This window comes from Diorhabda carinulata, chromosome X (genome assembly GCF_026250575.1).
Source record: "Diorhabda carinulata isolate Delta chromosome X, icDioCari1.1, whole genome shotgun sequence".
NCBI lineage: Eukaryota > Metazoa > Arthropoda > Insecta > Coleoptera > Chrysomelidae > Diorhabda > Diorhabda carinulata.
This window is the reverse complement of record NC_079472.1, coordinates 17,350,469-17,362,278: the sequence shown is the minus strand read 5'-3', so window position 1 is coordinate 17,362,278 and position 11,810 is coordinate 17,350,469. Positions and strand designations below refer to the sequence as shown.

Below are 11,810 nucleotides of genomic sequence, written 5' to 3'. Positions count from 1 at the left end.
TTTACATTATTGACTTTTGTTCTATTTTGACAACATATTCATGAATGAAAATTCTTGATTTTTCTGTGAAACTCTTTCACAAATTTGGGCGACATGTTCCTCAGCAAACGGTTTCCATTTTTTTCTAGTTGGGCGTCATCTTTTTGACTTTTGATCTACTTGGGCGTCATTTTCATGAACGACTTTTGTCTATAACAAATGTTTTCTTTCTATTTGTGTATTTGGGCGACATTTTTTCGATCAAGTGTTTCTTAATTTGTTCCCATTAAATTTTTGACTTTTAGACTATTCAAATGCCATATTTTTCTTTATTTTTAACAAATCTTCATATAAATGTTTATAACTTTTGTTTTATATGGGAAAAATCGGAAAAGAATTCAGGGACAAAAAAAATTATGTAAGCATACAACTGATCTATTAGAATTTAGGGAAATTGATAATTTTAAGGAACCTATAACCTCGAGAAGTTCTGAAACGAAATTTTTATTTATTCTAGAACGTTAATCAGCCCGATAAACTCACAAATTTACATTAAAATTGTTTTTAGTTATTTAAATAAATTTTAATGATCTATTATGAATGCAAATTAATTTTTTGTAATAATTTTGAATAATATCCCATGTAATAATTACTGTGTACGGTTATGTATTAAGTAGGAATTTGAAAAGAGAGGAAATAATAACAAAAACTAGCTAGTATTTTATAATATGCACATACACACATATACACACCTTTCTTTATTATATTTCTTCTTCACACTTCTTGCTTTAATGTTGTTTGAAAACTGTCATATGCATTCTTGCACAATATGGCGATGTTTTACATCACCAGAAGTTGTAAATCAAAAGTTTAATATTGCTCATGTTTTGTTACCACTTTGCAGTTATCTTACAGAAATATTATTACAATGTATGTATACTTTGCAACCTGTAGGCGTACCAACATTTTTTTAATATCGGAAATTCAGTTATTACTACTGATTATTCACTATTAGATTAAACAAAAATGTAAAAATTGTCAGAACGAATTTTTCGGCATGGTAATTTAATCTGCACCGGTAAATACAAAAATATCCCACAATTAAAAAAATATTTTCATAGTCCTTAAGTCAATGGAATAATTTAGGGTGTAGAAAATTGTTATCGATCGCCCTTAAATGTTGGAAAATTGTTAATTTTCAACGGTACATTCATATATTTCAACCGGATGGGTCTTCCACAAGCCTATACGTTCGCCAAATGCGACTTTTTTTTTGTGAAATCACTTAAAATTTGAAGGTTATTGTCGTAAACATTGTTCACTCGACGATTTGAAGTTTTCAATACGTGAAAAAATTCGTTCTCTATCACAGGAGTTTGTAGAGTACTTTGGTCGTTCAATAAACGATCCAGATTTTAGTCGACAAATTCTTGAATGAATGTTTTCGACTTTTGCACTATTTGGACGTCATATTCTTGAATTAACGTATTTATATTGCGATCTATTTGTGCGATATATTCTTCAATAAATGCTGTTACTTTTTAGAGGGTTTAATTCTTGAAAAAATGTTCTTGACGTTTGGACAATGTGGGCGTCTTATTTTTACATAAATGCTCTTGATTTTTGACCTATTTGGGCGACATATTCCTTAATAAATGTTCTTGATTAATGGCGTCATATTCTTGCATAAATGGTCTTGATATTTTGATCTATTTGGGCGACATATTCCTTAGTAAATGTTCTTGATTAATGGCGTCATATTCTTGCATAAATGGTCTTGATATTTTGATCTATTTGGGCGACATATTCCTCAATAAATGTTCTTGATTTATTGCGTCATCTTCTTCCATAAATACTCTTGATTTTTAGTCAATTCGGGCGACATATTCTTCAATAAATGTTTTGGATTAATGGCGTCATCTTCTTGCATAAATGCTCTTGATTTTTGATCTATTTGGGCCACATTTTCTTCAATAAATGTTCTTAATTTATTGCGTCATCTTCTTGCATGAATGCTCTTGATTTTTGATCTATTTGGGCGACATATTCCTTAATAAATGTTCTTGATTAATGGCGTCATCTTCTTGCATAAATGCTCTTGATTATTGATCTATTTGGGCGTCATATTTCTTAATAAATGTTCTTGATTAATGGTGTCATCTTCTTGCATAAATTCTCTTGATTTTTGATCTATTTGGGCGATATTTTCTTCAATAAATGTTCTTGATTTATTGTGTCATCTTCTTGCATAAATGCTCTTGATGTTTGATCTATTTGGGCGACATATTCCTCAATACATATTCTTGATTTATGGCCCCATCTTACAGAAATGTTTTTGACTATTTTTGTGTCATATTCTTGAATAAATATTATTTCTTTGTGATTTAGTTGGGCAACATATTCATGATTGAATGTTCTTGATGTTTAGTCCTTGTAGGCGACATATTCTTCAATAAATGTTCTTGGTATTCATGCAAAATCGGTTTTGACTACTGCACTATTTGGTAGGCATATTCTTAAATAGATGTATTTGATGTGTGTGATTTATTTAGGCGACATATTCCTCAATTAATGATGTTACTTTTTGAAGTTAAATTCTTGAAAAAATGTTATTGGCGTTTGGACAATATGGGCGTCATATTATTGCATAGATTCTCTTTATTTTTGGTCTATTTGGGCGATATATTCCTCAAGCAATATTCTCAACTTTCCGGCGTCATATTTCTGCAAAAAAGTCCTTGACTTTGGACTATTTGAGGCTCTTTAATAAACGTCGTTGATTTGTGATATATTTGGGCGACTTGTTGTTGATATTTGGTATATTTGGGCAATAAATTCCCTAATAAATTTTTTTGATTTTTGGCGTAATATTCTGGAAGAAATTTACTTGATTTGTAATCTATTTGGGCGACATATTCTTGAATTAATGTTCTTGTTATTTGATATATTTGAGCGATAAATTCTCTAATAAATGTTCTTGATTTTTGGAGTCATATTCTTAGAGAAATATTCCTAGCTTTTGGGCTATTTGTGAAGCCTATCCTTTGATAAACGTTAAGGCGATATATTCTTGATTGATTTTTAAGGTCATATTGTCGAACAAATTTTCTAGATTTTCACATTTTTTCAATTTGCACGGATTTCTTAATGACCAATTTTAAAATTGAATTTTTTCGGTTATTTATTAAAATAACTAATTTTCAAATGTACTGTACTGTACTTTTTGCATATTTTTTCGAAAAAATGCGTTTTTTTAAACATTGGTTTAATTTTGTAATATTAAAGGCTCTGTAATGGATAATAGCTTTCCAAAAGAGATTTTTCTTTCTTTCTCGGACTCTAGATCTATAAAAGGGCGTATTCACTCGAAAATAAGGAAAACACCCTCTTCGTGTTTACAAATTCTTTGCACCTTTTCAACTGCATTGAATCACCCTAGTAGTAATTCAAAGAATATTTTTTTCCAGCTTTTACACACTGTATCTCATTTAAGCTTTTAAAAGATTATTACTTATCAATCGAATATCGGAATACCTTGTACATTTATAAAAATTGTTAGGTCAGAACCTCTTATCGAAATTATGAATAGATTTCAAACCTCTTTGGAATGAAATATAGTTTTTGAAACAGGTAAAAATCTTCAATATTTTTATTTGTTTAAAAAACTAATTTTAGATCTGAAGAGATCTAAAATCGACAATTTATCAACACAATCATATATAAACGTTGAATAAGTGAGATATTGAAGAGGAGGAGAACAGAACAACAATTTGTTTCTCCCCCGTATCGCTTCCGTGATTGAAATTTTCTTCCGGCTAGAAATTTAAAATATTCCGACACTAGTTGATTCCATTTCGTGTTCTAGACGATATCTTCACCGTGAGATCTTGTCGAAAAACATAGGTTAGTAACCATTATTTTATTACTTTTTCATACTTACCAACATACATGAAGAGAATTACTTTGTTTCGTCATGCATATATGAAATCTTCAGTAGCGTATCCAATACTTTGTTTGGAGTTTTAATTCCTTCCATTCCAGTTAACTTGACAATACGAATTTGGCAATCGACATCGAGAGCTCTTTCGATATTACTATGTCTTACTGTTAATATCGTAGAAATTTCAGAACCGCAGTAATTTTTCATCACCAGTTTCGTGTTGGTTTGTGTATAAGGTGTCTAATACACTACTTGGAAAGTTAATCGAATAAAATAGTGTGGAGACAAACTTCCGATAATTGTCGGTTAAACTCGAAATTCGCCCACAAAAACAATGATTAGCGCGTGATCAGCACGTGAACAACCCGGATGAAACGCGGTCCAAATCTGTGGCATCATAATATTTAAAAAATGAAAAGCCGTGTTGTGGGGGCGAGCAAGCCTCTTTAGAAGTAGATGTCCAAATTTCGTGCCATCTCTTGGGGTATCGGCCCTTGAAATTGGTTTTTATTCTTTGCACATTTATGCCCATCGATCTTCCATAATTCCGTCGATGTGGTCTCTCCAATATCGTCGTCTCGATCTCGTGAATCGTGAAATGCTATATCCAAATCTTTTCTTTTTCTCAGAGCTTTGCTTTTCATTTGATCTCTTTGGCTCGAAGGTTTAGGAGTTTTCAATGATTTTATAAGTTCGATCTTCTGGAATGTCTTCTATTATTGAATTTGTAATCTCTAACTCTTTGATTTTCTCGTCTATGGTTGTAATTTATTCTCCATACCCGATTATATCTTCTCATTCACCCTACGATTGTCAAATCGTTTAAAATGACATATCGGGATGAGAAAATTTTCCCTTATAGATCCGTTAAATTATATGACAAACAGCACAAAAGATTCAACTCCATGTTTGTATAATTTAGCGATGGAGGAGGAGAAGTCGTGGAATGAAAAAGAAACTATTGATATTATTAAAATTGCCTTTATTTTATTCTAAATTTCCTGAGCAAACAATTGCAACAATTGATATAAATCTTAAATAATCTAGTAGTCGAATAGTTTAAAAACTGTACACAGCGAAATTGTTGCCGAGAAAAAAAATATATAATTAAAGATGGCACAACAAACGTTATTAAAAATATAAGATATATAATATGTATATATAAGTACATGATAGAGCTACTCTAAATGATATATACCGAATAAAAAAAAATTCTAAATTTGTCTAAACGAGATTTTAAAAACGATATAAACTTTTTTTGTGGTTTATTGGTAATAAAAAAATATAGAATAGCTATATTAAAACATAATGTTTGATAAAATTATATAGTATATAATAGAACAAGTAAATTATTATCCAGTAGGAAATTTTAATACAAAGGAATAGAAAAAAAATCAATTTTCCCCTGTTTTTGAATAGCCAAACAATTCAAGTGTAGAGACTAGAAAAAAATAAAGCAATTGCTTCCAATTAAAAAAATTAGATTAAAATTACGCTAGATTGAAAAATATTTTTAAAAAAATTATTTATGCAGTGGTAACGAGAAAACTTAAAGAAATAAACCTCGTTTCGTGTGATATGTATAATTCAAAAATTATTAATATACATATTCAGCTGATCTCAATGAAAAAAATCCCGTATTTTCATATTTTGTTATAAAAACATCACATTAGAAAAACAATTGTTAAGATGCTTAGAGCATTGAATAACTTTGCTATAAATTTATTTCACTTCATTTAAAAGAACTGTATATTTTGAATTCAATAAAAAATGAATACCCATCATCATAAATGTTTTTATGACTTATAAAAATCGAAAAACCATTTACAAATAATTTTATAGGTAAGAGCAATTTCAGGATAGTTGTAATGAAACTTTTCCTCGGTTTTTTTCACCTAGATTGCGAATCTGAGGAAGATTTTTTAATCGCACCTCGTATATATCCGCAACGAACCATAGTCACAAATATTCTCTGATTTTTGTTACATCATAATTTGATTTTTTTTTTGATCGAATTTATAATAATTTCACATTTGGTTGTTTTGCATCCATTTAAACAAAATAGTTTTTATCGAGTAATTTTTTATGGAAAAAGATGGAAAAAAATTTTTGCATCGTTTTTAGTACGAAATCAAGCCTATGAGAATTGCAGGTCCAGCAATTACCAGAAAAAGACAAATATTCATACTCCAAACCTTTATTTATCATTATTTACAAATTAAAACAATTACCATACAAAAAAATCCACTCGAAATTATAATATATTGCTAATTTTTGTATATACAGGATGTCTCATCTATATTAAATACCAGTTTATGTTCATGTAGCTTTAAATACTACTAGAGGGCAGTACCTACAGGTTATGACCCACATCTTCATTCACGAATAAAGTGTCAACTTCATTATTAACCAATCAGATTTCTACCCCTCGGAAACTATCCTAATATGATTCACTTTCGTATGATTATTTCAACATTAACTCCACTACTATAAACTGGATTTTAGCTGCTTCTAATAATACAGAGACCTTACATTAAAGAAAAACTTCTAAAAACGGTTAAAGGATCATACAACATCCTGTATATTTTGGAGTCAACTGAAAAGCTGGTGGTAATCAAGGCTTTAAATCAAGCTAATATCAATAAAATGCAAATACTTCCATATTTTGATATGCAGCCATCAGATAGAAAAAAAGACTTCTTGAAACGGTTAGATAATTAAAAAATTTTGAACCGTTAACAAAATTTAACTATCTGGGAACTTGGGTATATGAATACTGATCATCAGACGTAGAGATCAAGTGCAGGATAGAAAAAACAAGATGCTCATTCATGAAATTCAAAAACTTGTTTACGAACTCTAACCATGACCTCAACCTCGTAATAAGATTCTCAAAATATTAGGTATGGTCCATACGTTATTTAAGGGTGGACACTAAAAGTTAACAGATTGGCGGCATTTGAGATGTGGATGAAGAAAAACCAACGAAGAAATTCTGAGGGGAATATGAAGAGAACGTGAATTGTTATGTGATATGGAGCGAGAGGTAACTACCATTTGCTTCAACTCTTGATTGGAAGTAGACGGGGATTAGGCGAAAAGAAGATGTCGTGGCTCCGCAATATCAAAAATTTGACAGGGATGAGAGCCACAAGAAAATTAATTCATACCACCAGAGACAAGATAAAGTTGTCAGACATGATCGCAAACACCCATTAATGGATAGCAGAAAAAGAAAAAGAAGAAGATCTCGATGAAAAAACCCTTTTTCATATTTTAATAAACAGACATTAGATGATAAAATACTTCTTAAAATGATGGAGGGATTCGAAAACTTTGCTGTGAATTTAATTCACGTTAGAACATCCTATATATAATTCGGAATCAATTGAAAAGCTAGTGGCAAGTTTAATTGCTTTAATTCAAGCGGATCTCGATGATATTTTTGTATTTTCCACATTTTGATATAAGGGCATTAGACAAAAAAACAGTTACAGGATTGGAAAACTTTGCTGTGAATTTATTTCACGTTATTTAAAAGAACCTCCTGTATATTTCGGAATCAATTGAAAAGGTGATGGCAGGAATAATTGATTTGAATAAACTAACCTCGATTAAATACATCTTATATTTTCATATTTTGATCTACAGAAACTAAAAATAAACTTCTTAGAATGCTTCAAAGATTAAAAAACTTTACCATAAATTCATATTACGTTAAAACACCCTGTATATTTTGGAATTAACTCAAAAACTAGCGGGGAGTATAATTGCTTCGAATTAAACTTTTCTTGATAAAAAAATTTTGTATTTTCAATATTTTGAGACATTAGAACAGAAAAATTTCCTTAAAACAATTAGCGGATTGTAGAGCTTCGCTACAAATTTATTACACGGGATTTAAGAGAACATCCTGTAGATTTTGGAATCAATTGAAAATCTGGTGGCAAGCTTTAAATCGAGATGTGCTCGATAAAATAAAAATCCCATATTTTCATACAGAGACAAAAAAAATTCTGAAAATGCTTCTAAGGTTATGCAACTTTACCATAAATTCATGTTACGTTAAAACATCCAGTATATTTTGGAATAAACTAAAAAGCTGGCGGGGAGTATAATTGCTTCGAATTAAACTGCTCTCGATAAAAAAAAATCTGTATATTCAATGTTTGGAGACATTAGAACAGAAAAAATTTCTTAAAACAGTTAGGGGATTTTAGAGATTCGCTACAAATTTGATTCACGTGATTTAAGAGAACATCCTGTATATTTTGCAATCAATTAACAACATAATACCGAACTTCCGGTTAACTGCAAAAATTTCAAATTAACGCTTGATTTATAATATAATAGTTTATGTGAAATAAAAAACTATGGGACAAAATCGTAAATATTTTTCCATATTTTTAATGTTATTTCCGTTATTAATAATAATAAGTTATGCGATTTTACCGTTAGACGAAATTTGTTTCGGTTTTTTTTTAGGAATAATAATTGAAATTTTTACATAAACAGGAAGAGTTTTTTTTAATAAAAAATTAATTAATACACAGATAAACCGTTTAGTGGAGCAACTAATAATTAAAACCGCTTATAGATTTTCATAAAAAAAATGTGATATTTAGATATTCAAAGTTGAAATTAGCTTGCGTCGTTAAAAATATATTTGTGTGAAGAAAACAGTTGAGAAACTACATTTTTCAATTAATTGAATACATATGAGATCGAAAAACTTCAATATTTCGACTAAGCAGTTCGAACGAACTAACCGAGGCGCACGGTATAATAAATTACAGAGATAATAGCATAGGGGTAAGAAACATTACCTTCCATTGGAAAAAGGGGTTAAAAAAACACTAGAAAAACCAAAATTCGCACGGTCAAGGTCATGAAGAAGGGCGGAAAAAACTAAAAACAACAAAAAGATCTAAAACTGTAACCTTACCAAATTTATTTTATGCGATAATTGAAACTCTGGGATTCCGATTATAGGTTTGACTTTAATTCAAGTTAATTTTCACCTTAATATGCACGTAAATAAGTGAAATTATGCTAATGGGGTGGATCGAGTCCAAAACAACAGTAAGATATGCAACTTCCTCGAAAGTGATTGTATGAATATTTTGTAAAATATGTGAACGTATCGAATGCGAAGGGCGCTGAATATGTACCTATGGGAGTTTTACCAAAAATGTACTCCTTCCATTCAGAACCGGGTTAAAAACCCTAGAAAAATCAAAATGAGGTTGGAAAAACTTGGTTACGATGAACTAAAACTGCAACCCTTACAAAATTCATTTGAAACGAGACTTGAAACTACAAAATTGCAATTGTAGTTTTACTGAAAATAAATTGAAGCTAGTGACGAAGTATTTAGAAAAGTGCAGTAATATTTCACATCACTAATTTTTATTGAAATGAAAGTTATTAATAAGAGTTTAATAATTTTTCACTTTATCAATTCAATTTTAATATCTAATAATTTTTCACCTAATAAATGGATACTGAAAAAAAGTTTTTAGCCAATGAGATAAAATTAAGAACAGTTCAATATTTTTTCACTTTAATAATTTTTACTGAAAAAAAGTGAAGCTAGTGGCGTAGTATTTAGAAAAGTCCAAAAATTTTTCACTCTACCAATTTTCACTAAAAAAGAAAGTGAAACGTATTTGGAAAAGTGCATTAATTTTTCACTTCACAAATTTTTATTGGAACAAAAGTGAAGCTAGTGACGAACTATTTAGAAATGTATTTGGAAAAGTGCATTAATTTTTCACTTCATATTTTTTTATTGGTACGAAAGTAAAGCTAGAGACGAAGTTTTTAGAAACGTCCAAAAAATTTTCGCTTAAACAATTTTTACTGAAAAGAAATGAAAGCTAATGATGAAGTATATAAAACTTGGAAGAGTGCAGTAAATTTTCACTTTATTAAGTATCACTAAAACGAAAGTTTTCAGCCAATATTAATAAGAGTTCAACAATTTTTCACTTTATTAATTAAATTTTAGAATCCAAAAGTTTTTAGCCATAACATGGTCCATCACTTTTTCACTTAACTAATTTTTATTGAAACGAAAATGAAGTTAGTGACGAGGTATTAAAAAAAAGTATTTGGAAATAATTTTTCACTTCATTATTTTTTATTGGAGCGAAAGTTTTTAGCCAATATTAATAGAGGATCAATAACTTTTCACTTCATTGATACATTTCATGCATCCAATAATTTTTCACCTAATTAATTTATACTGAAACAAAAGTTTTAAGCCGTAATATTGAGAAGGGTCCACCATTTTTTCACTTTCTCAATTTTCACTGAAATGAAAGTGAAAACAGTGATGAACTATCAAAAAACTATTTAGAAACGTCCAAATATTTTCACTTTACTGCTTACTTGTGACAAAGTATTTAGAAACGTATTTAGGAAAATGTGAAAAAGTCTCACTTTACTTATTTTTATTGAAACGAAAATTAAGCTAGTGGCGAAGGATTTTAGAAAAAAGTATTTGGAAAACTGCAATAATTATTTACTTTACTATTTTTTGAATAAAACGAAAATTTTTACGTAATATAATATTGAAATTATCACTTCATTAATTTAGCTTTAGTTTTTAGCCAGGGACGTAACGTTACATAGAGTCCAATATTTTTTCACTCCGTTAATGTTCACCGAAAATAAAGTGAAACTAATGACGTGGTATTTAGAAAACTAATTAAAAATATTCAATAATGTTTCACCTTATCAATTGATGAAAAAAAATTTTTAGTGACGAACATTAAGTATGGTTCAATAGTTTTTCACTTTATTATTTTTTAAGGAAAGAAAGTTACGTAGTACTTAGAAATGTCTAAAAATTTTTCACTCTACTAATTTTTATTGAAACGAAAGTGATATAATATTGGAAAGCGTCCTATAATTTGTCACTTTATCAATTTATTTCCAGTTTTCAGTCACTGATGTAGTAATGAAAAATATCCAAAAGTCATTTCAACAATAATTAGTTTTAATTTAATCGTGAAAAATAATTATTCGCTTCTGTTATTCTTCATATAATTGTATATCAACACAATTTAGAATAAAAATTTTCCAATTACCACAAAAAAAGTATCCACAAACGTGAAAAATTGAAAAAAAAAAAAAGAATAGAGTGTAAGAGATAATAAAAACATTTAAAATTTCGTCTAGGCTCAATGTATATACATATTTTTTTTCTATACATATCTATATATAAATATAGAAAATTTAACATTATACCATGAGATAAAATGGCACCATATACAGGGTAATACAAAACAAAAGTCGTTAACAATAAGAGCACCACTTTTAATTTTCTTTAAAAATTATCCTAAAAATATACAGAAGTACGACGTCTAAATTTTGTTATTTTTATTAATTTTTTTTTAATTGCCCTGTAAGCAGTCGTAAATACGATCGAAAATAGGGAATGCAGTGAACACAACCTAATAATGTAACAACGAATGTGATGTAGAAATTCATTTAATGTGAATATATTAATTTCAAATTTGATCATTAACACACCACGTCGTCTCACCTATAATAAAAAAAAAGAAACGGACATCCCTATATAACAAATCGTACAAAAACAATGTATTCCACTCGTGCGTAAAGTAGAATGACTTACCGGACTATAGGAGCACGTTTCGTGTAACGGAGAGAGCAGCTGCTTTGGTAATTTTAATTATTTTTTCTATTAGGTTCATCCCAGTCCCGCCCAACGCATAAAGTCCGGAAGTTCCCGTACGGGAACGTCTCGCGCGTACGCTTTCACCCTTAAATTTCTGTCGTCTGTCAACAGTACAACTTCTCGAACGAGACGCCGGGGTTCGCCTATATAAAACGAATCAATTTAAACGTTAAAATAAGAAAAGAA

General features: G+C 29.4%; 1 protein-coding gene across 15 annotated transcripts in view; it reads right to left on the bottom strand.

Moving 5' to 3' along the window:
• Positions 1–4,880: 4,880 nt before the first annotated feature.
• The window catches only part of LOC130900687 (telomerase-binding protein EST1A), an 87,036-nt gene continuing 80,106 nt past the window's right edge, over positions 4,881–11,810 (bottom strand). For 13 of the 15 annotated variants that reach the window (XR_009060203.1, XR_009060204.1, XR_009060210.1 and 10 more), the window contains 2 exons: positions 11,562–11,767; positions 4,881–11,471 (listed from right to left, as the gene is read on the bottom strand). Coding sequence is in view for 2 of the 15 variants with exons in the window: in XM_057811460.1 (XP_057667443.1) it covers positions 11,637–11,767 (131 nt within the window). In the remaining 13 variants the exon portion in view is untranslated. Of the gene's footprint in view, positions 11,768–11,810 lie in introns of all 15 variants that reach the window. The other 2 variants (XM_057811460.1, XM_057811461.1) reach the window with 1 other exon arrangement.